The following is a 19369-nucleotide window of genomic DNA, read 5'->3' on the forward strand; positions in this document are numbered from 1 at the left end:
GCAAAGGATGCTGTTTTACTGTGGAGCACTGATGGCTTGCTTTGTGCACCCATGTTAACCGATTGGGCTGCTTACACCGCAGTGCAGCGCCGGGCGCCCTGGCTGGCTCACAATCTGCAGCAATAGTTTTTGTGTCTGGTCTATTTTTTTCCACAAGGCGCAAGCAAATTGGGTAAGAAAACACACTGATAATCCTTTTTAAAGGAAATAAAGGATATACTAATATGATACAAATGATCTGACTATGATAAATGATAGAATAGACATCCCATGTTTCCACATATATCTTAGTTGTGTCTAAACAGAGAGCAAGACAGATGAGCAGAACCACACACTCACTCACACACAAACACACAGACACAAGCAGACAGAGACAGAGCTCTACATGTAATTTAAACAGAGCAGAATCAGAGCAGCTTGCTGACCGATGCGGAGAAATTCACTTCTGGTGTTACTGGCTAGGCGACTGCTCACAGGCGGCTGTGCAACAATTAAACTGGGCCGCTTCCATGTCCAGTATGAACCCAGCATCACCTAGCTGGTAAAGGCGCTATTTCACAAGATATCATGGTGCTAATTCATAAGGTATAATTTGACATGTGCACAGAACTTTTCATGAGATATCATACGAATCATATGGGCATATGTTTAAACTACTGCACGGCTCTCCACTGCAGATCTCTACATACTGATGTTTCCATTCAAAGGTACAAGTGCCCTCAGCAAAGCATTCAGCAGCTCCTCTGCCCCCCACATAGTAAACAAGAGGGCTGTGATTGCCTCAGAAAATGAGAGGGGGCGATGAAGACAGCCAGTCACTGGGCTGAAAGCCATAATTAAGACCGAGGAGGACTGAGCATTATCAGCTTCCTTGAGGAAATCACAAATTACAATGTATTGTACGTTCTCGTTGTTCATGCACTGAATACAATGAATATAAATAATGCATGCACTTCCACAGAACCACCGAGGACCAAATTAAAAAGAAGGCATATTTCCTTTTAGTTTACATTCAGACTTTATAGCTCACCTGTCCAAACTTTTGATAGACGACCCCAAACTTGAAATTGTTGCTTATCACATGTTCATCGAAGGTGACAATAAGTCTTGAAGCCTGTGAGAAATATAGAGATAGAACAAAAAAACATTTAAGGATGAGTTCACAGTTTTCCAAGACTGGTGACCACATGAATGTCATCATTCCTCTTGTTCATACCGGCCTTTAAGAGATCTCTCGCTAACTTGCTACCAGTATAAGTGATTGGAACACAGTGTGTAGGATTTAAAGGGATATATTGGCAGAAATGGAATATAATATAACAAGTATGTTTTCTTTAGTGTATAATCACCTGAGAATAGGAGTCATTGTGTTTTCATTACCTCGAGTGAGGTGTTTATAGCTACATAGGGAGCGGGTCTTTGTCTATGGAGATTGCCATGTTGCACTGCCATGTTTCTACAGTAGCCCAGAATGGACAAAAGAAACACTGACTCAAGATGGGACCATTTCTGTTTTTGCATTTTTGGATTTTCACGTTGGCAACCATAGTTAGTAGGGATGCACAGTATTGGATTTTCTCGATAGGCATGGTAGTGCAATGGTTAGAATTGTCACCTCACGGCAAGAGGGTTCCTGGTTAGTGGGTGATACGATCCTTGGGGTAGAGGAGCCCTTCTGTGCTATCTTCCCACAGTCCAAAGACATGCAGGTTAATTGGTGACTCTAAATTGTCCGTAGGTGTGAATGTGAGTGTGGATGGTTGTCTGTCGCTATGTGTCAGCCCTGTGATAGTCTGGTGACCTGTCCAGGGTGTATCCCACCTCTCGCCCAATGTCAGCTGGGATAGGCTCCAGCCCCCTGCAACTCCAAACAAGAAAGCAGTTGCAGAAAATGAATGAATGATCCGATATGCTGAACTATAACGGCACATTTGGTTGATAACCGATACCACTTTTTTCCCCACCTAATTCTAGTGATCAAGTCTCTTCTGTAGTGGAATCAACATCATGCTCTCATCACAATGGCCCACTAGCAGATGGAGACATGACACACATCGTTTTCAATGTATGTAATATTTATTCATTGTGCAAAACAAGGAAAAGCACATTGGCCGATTCATTTTAAAGCCAATATCGGCTGATACCGATAATGACATTATCATGCATCCTTAGTAGTTGTGATAAGAGTGTCAGAAAAACATTGATTCTTTAACATGAAACTGTTTTATTCATAGTTTTAAGGGGTTCAAATCGCTGGGTCTGTTTGTTTTAGAGAGGAGAAGACCTCCTGGACAATGAGCATTGAAGAAATTCTAACTGTGAGAAGTTGGGTAGCAATCTGCAATCTTCACCACTAAATCCTCCTAAATCTTACACACTGCTCCTTTAAGACAGACTAAGACAGACAAATTGCAGCCCTGTTGTTTAAAATCATCAGATGTGTACAACTGAAAAGAACACATACAGCAGCTGCAACAATACAAACCAAACCAGATCTTACTTTTGGATAAAGGACAGGAAAAAAACGATCCACATTGACCTCTTCACAGACGAGCTTGGGTTTAAAAAAGAGAGAGAAAATGTTAGAACATGGTTGGACACATTCCCAGCAGATAAATCTCTGCTTCATAATAACAACTCTTTTTACCTTGGCCATTTGGACCACATTGGGAAACTCCGTCAGACAGGAAATGGGGATCACATCATGGTAGGTTTTCAGCTTGGTCCTGGTGATGTCATAAAACAATCAGTGCGGTTTCTAAGCCATAAAAAGTGATGCAACATTTCTCAGAACCTATCAAATGGGGAAGAGATGATCCGGTATGGACCATTATCAAACTTGCCCACCCTCGCCTCTCTTTGCTTTCTCTCACTCTCTCACTCCCTCCCTCCCTCCATCCCCACCCACTCGCTGGCCTAAATAGTCCATCTGTTACACTGCTGTGGAAATGACAGTGCTGTTGACACTCTCTCAGGCTTTATGACTCTTACGATAACACCCGTGCTGGTAGGATGTGTTTATCCAGTCAATACTGGGTATTTAGGAAAAGAGAAAATGGTTCATCCTGCATATATTTTTCCTGTTGATGGTGAAAGTGCTGACATGTTTTTAAGGCTACAGTCATTACCTCAGAAGTGCAGCTTTATTTTCCTCTCTAAATTAAGCAACATTGTACTGCAGCATGTATGCATAATGTATCATTACCTGAGCATTAGACGGAGATGTTCCTGGTCACCAATCACATCGTACTTTAGCGAGAACACCAGATGTCCAAGGGCACTGTCCACTGAATAGTAATTAAAGTGTTCCTGAGGGCAGAGTACAACAAGGATACGGCCATTTGTATCTGTCACAAACAGACATGCGTGCTCCAGCCATTACCCATATCCTTCCAGTCTGAGGAGCTTTCCCTCTGCTGTTGCTCTTCTACTACAGGCAGCTCAAATTTGTTCATATTATGCGTGTGTAAGAACAGGTGGCAAAGCCTAATGCATCTTCATTAGCAGCAGTGCACGAGGTGTCAAACAGTGAGGCTGGTTGCTGGTAGTGGTTCATTCTACCGGGATTTGCTTATTGCTTATTCATTTCATTACTATAATGAGCAAGAAGTGAAATTGATTGTGAAATATTCTATGAGAGTAATGAGGCTCATTTGTGAAGGAAGGAAGCTGTCATAATGATGGCCTTCATGAGTATGACTTTGATAATATCTCTCGGAAGACATTCTGAGTACACACCGTGTAAGAAACATGTACATCTGCCTTTATGGATAAATAAACCATGTCATGTTCCTGTCATTATATTTAATTGTATGATCACGAATATGGAAATTGAACGCGGGTGAAAAACTATGAACTACCTCATCTGAAAAATCCTAATTAAAAGCAGGGATTATAATTAAAATCATAATTAAAAGCAGGGACAAGATGAAGATGTGAAAGCTCAGCTGGAGATACAGGAATACGCTTTGCTGACATGGAGGGAGAACAACACACCACTACTGCGTCCACTTTTTTTGGAGAGAAAATACACATTTCTGCCAGTGTGATGAAAAAAAATATATTTTAAATCATTATATTAGGAAATTTCTTCAATATACACCCACTGGCCACTTTATTAGGTACACCTTGCGAGTACCAGGTTGAACCCCCGTTTAATTCTTGGTGTCATAGATTCAACAAGGTGCTGGAAACATTCCTCAGACATTTTGGTCCATGTTGACATGATGACATCACACAGTTGCTGCCATGCTTTCATGTTGTTTTCACCAAATTCTGACCCTACCATCTGAATGAGACCAGGCAACGTTTTTCCAATCTTCTATTGTCCAGTGTTGGTGAGCTTGTGTGAACTGTAGCCTCAGTTTCCTGTTGTTAGCTGACAGGAGTGGCACCTGGTGTGGTCTTCTGCTGCTGTAGCCCATCTGCTTCAAGGTTGGACATGTTGTTGGTTCAGAGATGGTCTTCTGCAGACCTTGGTTGTAACCAGTGGTTATTTGAGTTACTGTTGCCTTTCTATCATCTTGAACCAGTCTGGCCATTCTCCTCTGACCTCTGGCATCAACAAGGCATTTTCACCCAGAGAACTGCTGCTCACTGGATGTTTTCTCTTTTTCAGACCGTCCTCTGTAAACCCTAGAGATGGTTGTGTGTTTCTGAAATACTCAGACCAGCCCGTCTGGCACCAACAACCATGTTACATTCAAAGTCACTTAAATCCACCTATCTTCCTCATTCTGATGCTCAGTTTGAACTTCAGCAGGTCGTCTTGACCATGTCTACATGCCTAAATGTATTGAGTTGCTGCCACATTATTGGCTGATTAGCTATTTGTGTTAACGAGCAGTTGAACAGGTGTACCTAATAAAGTGGCCTTTGAGTGTAACTTTGTATGACTTATTGTCTCAAAATAATTAAGCTTCTCATTATTTCGAGAAAGTTTCTGAATATAATGACTTACAGGATCTTTTTTTTTTAATATCACACTGGTGGAAACGTGCTTTCATACTTAAATTTCAGCATAACAAGCTAAATATATTTTCACAGTAACATCAACATGTTATCAAAATGTCATATTTTTTGTTTCTGCCCACATCCTGGGAAACAGTTATTACAACAAAATATTGTACATGAAGAATCTATTAAATATCCTCCTGTTTTGGATGTAGAATTTATATTACTTGGTGGAATACTAACAGAGATTCAGTGCAAGACTGATACATATTTAAAAAGAATTTTATCTGCAATATATATTTCATAGAATTTGTATTTCTGTCTTAAACCTTATGAATAAATTATTACAGAAATCATGCTCAGGCATCCACAACGTGAAGAAAATCATAGGCAAAATTTAGACCATGGAGCAAATTACATTTAGGTCAAGAGGGAATTTACCACTACACAAAAGACGATGATGGAAATGTTTCAGTAGGGAAAACAAACATATGCATGAGCTTGTTTAATTAAGGACTGAATGTGTATTGGATTTTTGGCATCAACCGCTCTCGTACTGTTGTTCTTTTCTCTTTTTATATTGTGTGTGTGTTGCCTGTGGTGTCATTTTCGAGCTTGCCTACACTGTCACAGATATTGCGTCCTCTGTTTCTTGTTTGTTTTCAAGATGACAATAAAAAGTAAAAATCATACATTATGTAAAAAGAAATATCTCTCTGTGTGTGTCAAAGCGGCTAACCTTGCCCAGGAAGTGTTTCCGGAAGAGCATAGCTATTGTGTTACATTCCAGCTTGGTGCGGGTGTTTGGGGACGGAGGTTGCAGCTGCTCTATGTCCACTGTGTCACTCATCTCATGGTTGGTCCCTTCAATCCAGTAACCCCCAAACTGCGGCAGGAGGATGAGAGGAAAGGGGCTTTTTCTGCCCAGCACCTACCACAAAATACAAAATAACGGGTTGAGAAACGGAGCAGTGTAACTGTGAAGGTAATATCAGGACAAGAATAAAACTGAGGTGATGTCTGAGTGATGCAGACGGACTAATGATTAAAGTACTACCTCATGGACACTTGGGTATGGAATGTAGTCCTCCTCTGTCTGAAAAAAAGAGGAAAAAAAAGCTTTGTTTCCTCATCAAAGAATAAAAATAACCACGCTGTCCAACTCTGTAATCCCAAAGGACACTGATTCAGAGTAATTGCATAACTGTTATGCAATGAAAATCAGTTTGGAGACTACATAGGAATCAATGCATTGCTTGATCAAAGTATTGCCATTGTTTTAGACATTGGTGATTTAAAATACTTTATTACACATCTTGTTAAATTCTCTGTTGCTAAGACTTCACCATGTCTCTCTGCAGAGCATCAGAGAACATGTGAGTCTGAATCCAAACCTGCTCTGTTGGTGTAAAAATGATGGCAAGGCTTGAGAGTGTCTCCCTGCATTATGAATAATACTGTGCAACTGTGCGCCGAAGTAATCAGCCTGTCTGGCAGAGCGAGATATGGCGGCGCAGTCGTGAGACAATGACCGCATCATGTGAATAACACCGTGTCTCTACACGGAGAGTCGCACCTTGAGAGGGGGAGGAAAGGTGCATCTCTGCTCATCCATCCTGTTGCCCTACAAGAGGAGAGGGTGAGATAAAGAAACCAGAGAGAGAAATCGCTCAGTCATCAACACACACACAGGCTGCTTTTGCAATCCAAAAAGTCAACACGAATATCTTTACTCAAACAGTTATTGTTGATTACACATACAAAAACAGTTTGCATAATAATCATGTCCTGAAAGACCACAACAAAAAACAAACTGAGAAAATATCAACCCTATTACATAATGACACAGTTTCCCCCAAGAGATATGCAGCAGGCAACCAAGCAAAGTCAGAAAGGGACAGATGGAAAGACACAGAAAGAGATACATTACACACACACACACGCTCACGCTCACGCACAGCAGATACCAAAAGGCAATTAAAGGATGCTAAAGAGCAGGCATTTGGGAGTGACTGAAACGTCTGTTAGCACACAGAGGAAGAGCGGTAATAAGACCCCAGGGATTAAAAAGATGCTGAGCTAAGTGACGTTCCTACACTTAAAAACACCTACTGGACCTGAGGTGTGTGTGTGTGTGTGTGTGTGTGTGTGTGTGTGTGTGTGTGTGTGAGAAAGAGAGAGGAACAAACGCAGACAAAGAGATGCAGTGATGCTAAATAAGGGCTAGGTGATGGCGCCTGGCGTCACGGAGGACGATACATCACATCGATATATTGTCTGACTGTGGAGAAAACACAGTCCTGCATCACATCCCCTGCTGAAGAGGAATATTCATTTCTAAAATATTCAGACAGATGTTGTGGCCACTGAAAGCCACTATCACTGATATTCATTTTATATTCCTGAAAACAGTGACCAATGTGATGCAAAAACATGATGAGTTTTGACGCGCTCCATCATAAAACTCTTACCCTGTTATGTGTGGGATCGCGTGATTAAAATAAACTTCCCCTCAAAGCCTTCAGAAACCAGGAGACATTTTCTGAGGTGAGATAATAAGCTTACAGAGCTGTCAGCCAGTGTTACGACCAGAATGTTAACAGCTGAAAAACACATATAATGCTCTGACAAATCTCTTCTGAAACCACCAGACTCAACATCCCTCTCGTGTGCAGAGCGCACAGAAGTATTGTAGCCGAGGAGACGGCCAAAGTGCTGCAGGAATAGCAAGGAGAGACACACTCACTGGTTAGTTGCTTGGTGAGTACAGCTTAGAAAGCCGAGGCAAAATATGAAAATCAACACAGCATCTTACCTGCATCTTTTCAATCATTTCAAATATATCTGGGGTCTGGAGAGAGGAGAGTGAGATGACATGTTTTGAGTTCATTTGTTTGGTTGCTAAGGTGTAATTTATTTTTACAGCAGTGACTTCAACCCTGTCTATTACTTATTATGTGGAGCTTATCACACTCCATCCCATGCGGAAGCCCTGAGCGGCAAGTGAGAAATAAATCTGGTGATCCATTTCCTAAATTGTCTTCTCTCGTGTGTTTATGACTCGAGAAGAGGTGGAAAAAGGTTTTACCAGGATTATCTTTTTAAGGTTTTTTCCATCTGTGAAACAGGTGTGATGTTTTCTGTAGTGGATTTCTAAAACATGTCAGATTTTGAATTCAAAATTCCATATTTTCCACATTCCACATTCATGACAAAATAAGGTGATAGAACAATATTAACTAGGGCTGTGTATAGGCAAGAATCTAGAGAACTGGTGATACGATCCGCATCACGATTCATTCATTCATTCATTCATTCATTCATTCATTTCCGTAACTGCTTATCCTCTTGAGGGTCGCGGGGGCGGGGTGGAGCCTATCCCAGCTGTCATTGGGCGAGAGGCGGAGTACACCAGACTATCACTGGGCTGACACATAGAGACAGACAACCATTCACAAACACATTCACACCTACAGCTAGTTTAGAGTCACTAATTAACCTGCGTGTCTTTGGACTGTGGGAGGAAGCCGGAGTACCCAGAGAAAAACCCACGCTGACACGGAGAGAACATGCAAACTCCACACAGAAGGGCTCCCCCCTGAGATCGAACCAGGAACTCTCTTGCTGTGAGGTGACAGTGCTAACCACTACACCACCGTGCCGCCTGGTCAAGACCCAATATAGTGCGATACATAGCATTTTTTTTTAAATATATTCTCAGAAAAACTGTCAAGCTGTGTGCCTTTTATGACTAGAGATGGGTACTGAAACATAGTATTCAACGGGCCCTGAGATTAAATTATCAAAGCCTCGATAAGATCCGACATTATCTGTTCTTTTGTTGATACTTTTTTTTTTTTTTTTTTTTTTTTAACTTTTTAGTGTATATTATTATCATGCTGCTCTCTGTGTCGGGGCTAAACTTGTTCACATTCACACAAACAAACAAACACACACAACGGAACGGACAGTGAAGTCAGTGAACAGCAGAGCAGAGAGGCTGCTGTGGTGACAAAGTGAAGATAACTTTGAAATTACTCGAGTTGACGAAAACTGTGCTCCTTACTGTGAGTCAGCACGTGCAATAAAACCTTTGTAAGTAAAAAGGCAAAACTTAATTACAGTATAATACAAACATAAACATGTAAATACATAGAAAGTGACATTTAAATTTGCTCTATCAGCAGTCTCTCATCCACTGCTGCTGACTGCTAGCTCGACTAATAGCGAAATGTTTCAAACAAGATAAAATGAAAGCTGCCTGTATGTTGTCTCACTGTTTAGCTTAGTTTGCCACTTATCTTCAAATTGGGCTAATTATTTTAAACATAGCTGCTGGCTGAGACAAACAGCCCCTCCTCCCTCGACAAGCGTTACCTGCAGGCAGCAAGATTGACTGATGAAAACTAAAGTTAACTCAGTATTGTGATGTCAGGAATATTGTTCATATAGTGACTCTGCTGTTTCTGTTGCTGGTCTAAAACAAAATTCAGTGATATTTAAAATATTCAGTGCGGATCCTGCTCTTCAATTATTCTTTTTTAAGTCAATATATTTTCTAAAAAACGATTATTTAGTCATGAAAAATAACCGATAAGAATATCAATAGAGTACCAAACCAATAGGGAAGAGTATTACTATCTGTGTTCTTTGTGTTTCGTGATATGTTGTTACATTGAAATGATGGTTAAAGATAGATTCCAACACTGAAGGATCCAGCTGCCACAAAACTTGCATGAAAACTATTAATTAAAAACTGATACAGTATTTTTGGGAATCAATATGGTATCACAAAAGATAATGTCTCAATACTCAAGTGTATCAATATTTTCTTACACCCTTAGTATTAACTGTAGCTTTTTGGAGCTTTTAAAGAGTGTGCAGGGTCTCAAGGACCCCGAATACAACATTAAATGCTCAAACATGACTGTCCCATTACTTAGTGCTGTACAGTAGGCGTTGTAGAGTTGGTAAAGCATAAACTTTATGTCAGCTGTTCCCATGACTTGCAAAACTGCCACAATTAATACTTATAAAAATTAAATTAAAATGTATAATTATTATAATTACATAATTATTTTAATCATTTTACCTGATGTGATCTCTCGCCTCTCCCTTGGGTTTGTCACACTATCACACAGCCATGAGTGACAGACCGGCTTTTCCACGTCAAACACCTGCCTAATCCTTCAGACCCCAACCACAGCTGTCGGGGAATTGTCCTTGAAATCTTTACATACAAAACGTGCACCCTGACTGCTGCAGAAAAAGCCCAATTACAACAGTCCATAAAAAACGTCGGCCTCCAGTAGTAAAGTGACGGCTGAAAGGTTCAGCCAGTAAAGCCTGACAGAGTCAAACAGTTTGTGTACAGAGCAATCTCGCCGTAGCTTTCAGTGTGAGTATGAGTAAAGTCCTCCACCATGCGCAAACAATAGTCTGCCACAAACCCTGAAAGTAAATAACCCCAGCTTCAACGACATTAACTAGAGATTAGAACAAGAGGAGCTGTAGTGTTGAGCTAGATATTATCTCTGGACTCAAACAACTGCATTAGCCATAAAACTACATGTAACACAGCCCTTAAAAAAGGCATGGCTATGTCATGTTATCAGCTTGTTGACACTAAAGAGAAACACCTGATAATAAAACTAGAAATGTCCCCCCACAGACAGACATTTTTCTTCAGCTCATCACTTCAACACACAAGCAACATAAACTGTCATGCTTTGCATTCGCAGCCTTAATCTCAGTTTGGAGAGGCAGTTGTCCAGGCCTCTGCTGAAAATCCTGGTAAATTCCCTCTATAGTTTGTCATCTAGTGATGTTTCCCATCCAGCATGTTTCTAAAGTAAAGCTACTTACATGGCTGGGTTTCTTCCAGTGTGCCTTTGTCATCATCGGAGCATTGAAGTTGTTGTTATGATTTTTAGCCATTTTTAACTTTCCTCAAACCGGAGTCCTGCAGCTTCAAAAGATGTTCCTCGACTGACAACAGGTTTGGCTTAAACTCGCTCTCTGGCTGCTGCACCTTTGTTAAATCGTAGACAGCTGACTGAGTCCCACTGTGACACCCAAAGTAAAGCTGCATCCCTGCTCACAGCAACCATGACTGACAAAGAGTTGGATGACACAAAGTTGAAGACAAGATCTACAGGCTCTCCTGCTGTGTGCTCTAAACATGTAACAGCATCAGCAAGTGTCTCGAATGTCTCAGGTTGCATGTAAAGGCAGCTGCTGCTGCTTGAAGTTTAGAGCAGTAATCCTCTGACTGACGCTGGAGGTGTCTTGTCCTCTGCTGATCCTTCTTTGTCACTGTGTGGCAGTACAGGAAGAACTCCAAAACACACATCATCCACCTCGGTCTTTATCACCCTATCCTGACTTAGCCTGACAGGTGGCCAGAGGTGGAGTCCAACTCTTCTACTCTCATTAACACGTCCTCAAATATATGGGCAGTTAACTAAGATGCAAAGGAAACAAAAGCCTTAAAAGAAATCTACATAACCACAAAAAACTGCAGTGGAAACAAAGTGGAGACAAACAGCAACCAGACATCTCATTTTAGCAGATAAAAAAAAAAAAAAAACATTTTGCAGAGATGACCAGAGCGGAGGAGGTGTTGAATCCACAGGGAGCCAGGCTGGCATACAGTGCAGGTGTTAGTGCCTAGATCTCTCATAATGAGAGCTAATAGGCTTGTCAGTATGACAAGAGGTAAATTAAATGTGTAAGACCTCCTCGCGGCTCCAGCGTTCTCAGGTGCATCTCTGTGCGTCTTCACAGAGGCCACAATAACTGACCAGCTCCAAAACACTGGAGAATATCAGAACAATGGAGGGTCTTATATTTGATGCATAATACGTCTGGGACTGGTTGCACAAAACACCTTACGTATTCACCTTAAGTATGACACTTAAGGCTTAAGGGACTTGTGTAAGTATTTTTTCATTTATCACCATAAACTCAGTCATGTTGTAGAATTAAGAAGGTTTTTTTTAACCTTGCTTTGGTTGCTAAGGTCTTTTGTGCAACATTCTAGAGATTTGTTAAGACCAAAACAAGGTGAAAACCATAAATACCTAGGGTGAAAATTTTAAGGAAACCTTAATGTGTTTTCTGCCACAAAGGTGTTTTAGGGTGTTTTCACACACAGGTCACAGGTGACCCATGCACAAAAGGCTGTGTCCTTGGCTGCAGCGGTCGTGCACACAGGCACATTGAGGGGCAGTGTGAGATGGCCCAGGTAGCTGCATTTGTTGAGGATGCGGGCAGCTACTGTCGTATAAAGGGAGAGAAAGTCCACATGGGGAACTTAACCTAAAAACAAAGTGTTTTACCACGGTTGTAAAGTTATTTTGAAAAGAGATTATGCATGTAACAACAATGCAAAAAGTGTTGTACTTAAGTATAGTACTTGAGTAAATGTACTTTGTTACATCTCATCAGTGTGTATAGCAGTGTGGTTTGAATTAGGCAGTGACCATAAGACCTGGTGGGGTTAATTGCAGATTGACCTGGTTTTCGCAGGGCTCTGATTAAAGTGATACGCTCCTCTGAATCTTGCCCCACTAAGCCCTTACACTACAGTACATGACATTAACATGCTGTCCCTTGATGTCCCCCAAAAATATGTTCCTTTGCCTGAACTGAAATCATAAAAGGTTGAATTCAATGGGGTCACAGAGACCAGATATTAAATTTGACTGCTTTTTAACTGCTGCTGCTGCTGCTAGTGTGTAAGTGTTTCCGTTTGTCCAATTACAAACCATGTGATGCATTTAGAGGCAGTTTCTCTTCCAGGATGTGAAGAAAAATGGGGGAAATACAATATGAGCCAAGTCTGGAATACCTTCAGCAAAGCCTTAAGTGGCTGTATGCAAATCTATAGACAAACAGAAGTTTCAAAAATCCTCTCCTTGTGTCTGACTAATTGTAACCAGAAAGTCTGCTGCACCTACAGATGGTGTGTGCCGCAGGGATCAGGAGTGACTGTTGAACAACCAAACTTCCAAATTCTCCTTTAATTCCTTTCTCTTCCCACTCCTGCTGCTCGACTCAGATCAAGTCAGATTGCGAGAAGCGTAAGCCCCATCCAAAGTGTGAGAGACCTTATGAAACCAATCCAACGGGAGTGAGACTGTATCCACTTTTAATCACCACCAAGCTCAGCTTTGTTCAGTTTCTAAGTTCCCAAAATATCCCTGGCAGGTTTTTCATGTCAGTCGCTCCTGTCTGAGATGTGCCAGAAGGTGGGCATGAAGATTCTGACAGCAAGATGGATGTGATAGGTACTGTGACAATCTAAATAGATTTACTGAGATGATTTCTTCACTTGCTGCATCTACAATCACACAAATTTAGGCCCAATCCCATTACACCCCCTTCACCTACCCTTGTCCTTACACTCTGTTTTGCATGTTCAAGTCTAGGGGTAGGATGTCCTGATTCTAGGATAGAGGATAGAGAGGTTGGGCAAGTGTTAGGGCTACATGGCCCTCCAAATGAAGGTATATCAGATGCAGACTTTAAAGTGAGTGTCATGAGAAATCACTGGCAAATGGCTGCACAAGCAACAAAAGAAACCCACAAATGTTTTTTCTTTCTTAATAAAGGTTTAAGAATTGCATTAATCATTTAATTACCTTAGTTTAATGGTGTTTCAATATGTTCTGGTCCATTTCTATATGACAAGAATAACAAAGGAAATTGCTAGCATGCTGATGTATTGGTAGTTAACTAACTAGCTAGCTAACATTCACTGTTATTGCTGATTTGTGCATTACAGTCCCACATAATGACATATTTCCATGTCTTAAGGTGCTTTCACACCTGCCCTGTTTGGTTCAGCTCAGTCAAACTCAAGTTTGTTTGCTCCCTAAGTGCGGTTCGTTTGGGCAGGTGTAAACACAGCAATCACACTCACACTGCGCACCAAACAACCGGACCAAGACCTTCTTGAAGAGGTGGTCTCAGTCCGGTTACAAATGAACTCGCGGTTCGTTTGTGGTGAGAGCGTGTTCCGACCTGGATCTGAACCAACTGCAGTCACATGACACATTGTTTGGGTTAAACGTGAACATGTTACAGTCCTGGAGGATTATTAATGTGCACCTCCTCCTGTACTGCCTTAATATGCACATTCAGCACATCCAATGCATCAAAACATTGTTTTCTAGTTGGAGCCGCGCCTCGTTTTCAAACTGTATGAACAATGACAGCAATATAGTCCATGATGAGCAGCTCTAAAATCAACCTGCGTAGTTGTCCCTCCATTGTGACATTAGAAAGTGTCACATTTATCTTGCAAGTGTACTCTTCTTCAGTGTTTTGTTACTTCCTGGATTTTTCCCACATGGAAATTCTGACCAATCAAGAGCAGCTTTCTCACACAAGACATTTGATCTGGTCCGCTTGTAAATGCTGCCGTGGGAACACGAACCAAGTCTAGGCAATTATGCAGCTTTGTAACAAAATTAGTCCATGATTTAGACCAAAGCAAGACAACTCTACATCTGAAAGCACCCTTATTCTCTTTGATGGCATACGGTGCCCAAAATTTAACCAATGTCCAGCAGCATAGTTGCAGCATGTGTTACTGTTATTCTAATATCTGTGCAGACTGACAAGGTAGGCACATGGGTTGCTAATGTTAGCCCACAGAGCACAGCTAGTGACCTTGTTTAACTGATTGATATTATAAAATTTAAGTTGTGAACAAATCACGAGCATCAGTGGTGTAGTGGAGGGTATACTCAGGTATACAGGGTACATCCACCTCTTTTTCTGGCAATTTATAAAATATCCACCGATCAGCCAAAAAGCCATTGGAATATATAGGAGAGTATACCCACTTCCTCCCAGGTAACCCATCTAACAAGAGGTACACAAACCTGATCAAATTCCACTAGACCACTGGTGAGAGTACTGCCAACTGCAAAGGGATGCCTGTAGCCAACGCAAGAGAATTCACCACATCAGAAGGAGGCATATTCACAACATCGGGCAACAGTCATCGCGTGTGTTTACATAGCCTAAATGCCAACAACGACAACTACTGATGACGTATCAGGGTCTTGAAGAGTTGTTTCACTTCACAGGGAAAATTTCAACCACAACCCCTTGTAACTCTGTTCTGAGGGGCAAGGCAGCACTCAAAAACAAGGGGTAGGAGTAAAAATAAGAAATAGGATTGGGCCTTAGTCTCTCATCATATGATTTCCTTTGAGTAGAAGAACATTAGAAAAACTAAGCTGATTTATAAATGCTAAAAAAAATTCTTACAATGTAAATGGCAGAAAATGTATTTCAAGCTAAAAGACGCACTCTGGAAGAACAGAAATTGGCACACTTTAGCTTACTCTTGAAAACATTCCTGCTACTATTTTTTAACTGACACTGAAGTAAATCTGGCTCATTGCTTAGGATGGCATTCTCCCAACTGGATGACAATTGAACCCCGCACAACAACTGATTAAACATGATTAAACATCACTGACTTTCCAATTCGTGACACATCCTCCATGACGGTGGGGGCGTGGAAGTTTGTCTTTTGATTTAAAAAATGACAATTGCTCAGACAGGCTGTATTCTGTTTGCTTTCATGGCATCAGACTTGTTAGGCTTGGATTGAGAAACTGTCGTCATCCAGCTGACAAATTCCTGCTATAAATAGATTTGTATTAATTGAATCAGGCAAATATAATCATCCCAGGCACCGAGCTCTGTGAGCTCTAATTACACAAGTTAAACAAAAGAAGACAAGGATAAAAAGCAAAGAATCACTACAAGCAGAAAGTCTGAGTCTAATACAGTCATGACAGTTTCATTACAGACAGAAGCACCCAGCAAGTGTTTCCAGACAGGAGCAGGTGTAGAGACAAGATGAGCAGAGACACCTTACAAAGATCACAGAGAGAAAGGTCACACAGAGGTCTACCAGATAAGGTCAGGGGTCAAAGTGCAAATTCAAACACCCCCCTGGTCTCCTCCTACCTTGTGTAATGGCGAGCTGGTGTATGGGAGTGTAGGCTGGAACAGCTGGGGCTCTAGTGTTGCAGAAATTCTGGGGTCACTCCCATCTTGTTTCCTATAATCAGACAGATCCAAAAGAACATTCAGTCAGAAAAGGTCACTCAGTTTAAGATCAGGAGAGAAGACAACAAAAGAGAATGCCTCGGGAAATGTTGTTGGTCTCATTTAGCAGCTGAATGCATTTGTATGGACTGGTGGTCTGAGGCAACGCAACAGCCCTCAAACCAAAAACTGAGGTTTTCCTTTTTTTAAATTATTCATGAGACATCTTCTGTGTTACTGATCCTTTCCTTTTTTATTCATGTTTCTAGAAAGTGAAGCACAGAAAGTGGTAAAGTCTGACAGGGTTTAAAGAAAATGTAACAGGAAAGAATACAGTCAAGTCAAGAACTGTCGCTATCCTTGATTTCCTCACCTGGAATCCTCTACTTTGTCTAATCTGCAGTGTTGTGGTAATTAAGGTTAAACCTGACGCCCAGGTGTTTTCCTTAACCCTCAATATATTCAGTCTAAGTCTAAAATGTTTCTTTTATACCTGTCTAAGACAATCCATTCTCATTCCGAGGTCGTCAGTTACCGCAGCTTTGTCATGCCCTTTGGTGTCTAACATCACTAATACCACAGTGTTATGGTATACTTCCTCCCACTCCATTAGTTTATATTGTATTATTTGTCTGCTTGTTCATGTCTTTTTTTTATACGTTCAAAACAAATATCAAATATGGTATACCAGGGTATATAAAAATCCCAAAGGTATGATTTTCAATACAGTATAAAATACAGATGCTCTACTGAGGCAATGTGTTGTAGTGCACAACCCCCGCACCAGAGGTCAGTCTCTACTGGTGTAACAGGGAGCTAAGTGGGGAAGATAGTGACCGCTAGTGGTTGGGATAACGTAATAGGAATGTAAACAGCCGGGCTACAAGAGCAGAGAAAGACTGCAGGGAAAACTGGTAGAGCCAGCATATTTTCAGATCTAACTCGATGAATTAAGAGTAATCATAAGCTGTTAGGCTGACGGTGGCCAGCTGGAGGATTATAACATATCACCCAACCCTACAAGACAATTTCATACATGTTATATTGGATTCTGTCCCCAGCAGCCCAGCTTTTACAACACATTGTCACTCCCACCTCCTCACATATCAATGTTTGGTCATGGCCCTTCACATCCAGATACTAGATGAAAGGTACCCTGGGTGCATTGGTTGTTGACGTTCTGGGATACCGTGTCAAGCTATGCCTGTTACATGGATTGTCTTCTTTCAAAATACACTTCTGTTTTCACAGGGAATTTACCATTTACATGCAGTGTCTTTCCAAAAAAAACAACGCACTACTTAAAGTCCCACTGATCGTCACACACCTGAGTGTGTGAAATTTGTTCTCCGCATTTGACCCATCCCCTGAGGAGCGGTGAGCACCAGCGGTGCCGCGCTCGAGAATCTTGTGGTGATCTAGCCCCCCCAATTCCAACCCCTCATGCTGAGTGCCAAGCAGGGAGGCAATGGGTCTAATTTTTATAGTCTTTGGTATGACCCGGCCGGAGATCGAACCCACAACCTCCCAGTCTCAGGGCGGACACTCTACCGCTAGGCCACTGAGCTGGTTATGTCGGTACAACACCGCAAATTGACTTTTTTTTTTTCCTCCAACAACTAATACACGTGGTTGGGTTTAGGAAAAAAAGAACAGGGTTGGCTATATAGTCTTATGGGATGCCAACACTGCTTTCCTGGGTGAAAGCCGGTGTTTGTTGGACCCATCCACCACTTCTCCCACCCACCCTACTCAGACTTTTGCCAGCATAACTTTTGTTCTTGTCCTGCCATGTTTCCCCCTGATGCCGTCGAGTGCCATTAAGCTATAAATGCGACCGGCCGTGTACAATGCTGACATCAAAGGATGTTTTTTTTTTCTCAGTGTCTGACACTGCAAGTCACTGATTTCGAGTGGATTTCAATGACTTTAGCATGAGACTGGGTTGGCTTTTACCTTATTTATTTATTTATTTATTTATTTTTTATGTATTTTTACACAAATACTGTCATACACCCTATACCCAAGTGAAATGTCAGGAAAGTATGAAAATATATGTACCTACCAAGTCTAGCATTTGTATGAGACGCACCAAGCTTTCAACTAACTCCAAAAAAAACCATCCGTGACAATATTAATCTCTCAGAGCAACTGACATAGTTTAAAGAGCGAAAAAGAAGGTTTCTGTTGTATGTCAGGGTGGATGGATGAGTCAGACAAACACAGGACTTTGACCCAGGAAATTGCTGTCTGTGTCCCGTGTGAAACCCAAACCATGATCTTTTCCTAAATCTAACCAAGCACTTTTGTTGCCTACACCTACAGTAGTTGGATGCCAAAACCTACAACTGAAAAAACACAGAGATCAAAATCAAACAAAAACAGGACTTTTACCCAGGAGACAGCTGTTTATGTCCCGCATGGAAACAAGTAATTTTAACCCGAATTATGATATATACTGATGTGTCTAAAACACTAGAGGGGTATCTAGCATCATAGTTTGAAGCATTGGGCCACTGACCAAGCTGCAGTATTTGACAAGTTGGGATAGAGAATGCATTGATCTAGGGACATACATGTTATGTCTGACACTTCCAGTAAATCAATAAATGATTTCTTCACTGTTCCCAAAGGACAAAAAGGCATCAAATCATATTCCTCTGTGCAGGTTCCCCATTTCTTTCAGAACATCAGCTGCTATTCACAAACACTTCAGGGACCGAGGGATGTAATACCCATACTTTCACATTTATTCAAACAGAGCATCTCTCTTCTCAAACACACCTGTAATGCAAAACTGAGCAATACTACTTCACACATCTCTGTGCTCTAAACTCAATACCTCTACCAGCATGGCTTTATCCCCATAGGACCATGGATCAATAATCCCCGCTGATATGGTGCCCTATTGACACTGACAACTAGCCAATTTGCACAGCAGGCTTTCAACTTATTTGATGAATTCAATCAATTTTAAACACACAAAGTGATCGACTGGTGAAGATGAAATGCTCTCGAGGCCACCATAATGCAAAGTGAAAAATGTACATTGCTGTTTGTGATGATCAAAGAAAGCTACAGCAGCCACAATGAAATACGTATCATATCTCAATATCAACAAGGCGACGTGCTCTCCAGCTGCCAAAAGGCACCGAGCCCCACAGGCAGAGAACTATCATTCAATAACTCAATGATACAACAGTCTCTTGACCCCGGAAAACTAATCATTTTCCGAAGAGATAGTATGGCTGTCTGCGCTGACACAGTAATTAGTTATGTATGAGCCAGTGCATGAAGCTGTGTTGGTCTGGTGCTGAGGATGTAGATAAGACAAACAGCT

At 41.3% G+C, this 19369-nt stretch overlaps 1 protein-coding gene across 10 annotated transcripts in view; it reads right to left on the reverse strand.

Annotated features, from left to right (window-relative positions):
* The window catches only part of LOC125892332 (rap1 GTPase-activating protein 1-like), a 78740-nt gene that overhangs the window by 19988 nt on the left and 39383 nt on the right, over positions 1 to 19369 (reverse strand). For 8 of the 10 annotated variants that reach the window (XM_049582282.1, XM_049582287.1, XM_049582285.1 and 5 more), the window contains 9 exons: positions 15949 to 16042; positions 7769 to 7804; positions 6530 to 6577; positions 6011 to 6049; positions 5693 to 5884; positions 3206 to 3309; positions 2648 to 2726; positions 2501 to 2554; positions 1031 to 1114 (listed from right to left, as the gene is read on the reverse strand). In XM_049582282.1, the coding sequence (XP_049438239.1) occupies positions 1031 to 1114; positions 2501 to 2554; positions 2648 to 2726; positions 3206 to 3309; positions 5693 to 5884; positions 6011 to 6049; positions 6530 to 6577; positions 7769 to 7804; positions 15949 to 16042 (730 nt within the window). Of the gene's footprint in view, positions 1 to 1030; positions 1115 to 2500; positions 2555 to 2647; positions 2727 to 3205; positions 3310 to 5692; positions 5885 to 6010; positions 6050 to 6529; positions 6578 to 7768; positions 7805 to 10045; positions 10366 to 15948; positions 16043 to 19369 lie in introns of those variants that run through there. The other 2 variants (XM_049582291.1, XM_049582284.1) reach the window with 2 other exon arrangements.

The sequence above is a fragment of the Epinephelus fuscoguttatus genome, linkage group LG7 (genome assembly GCF_011397635.1).
Source record: "Epinephelus fuscoguttatus linkage group LG7, E.fuscoguttatus.final_Chr_v1".
In the NCBI taxonomy this organism is placed as follows: domain Eukaryota; kingdom Metazoa; phylum Chordata; class Actinopteri; order Perciformes; family Serranidae; genus Epinephelus; species Epinephelus fuscoguttatus.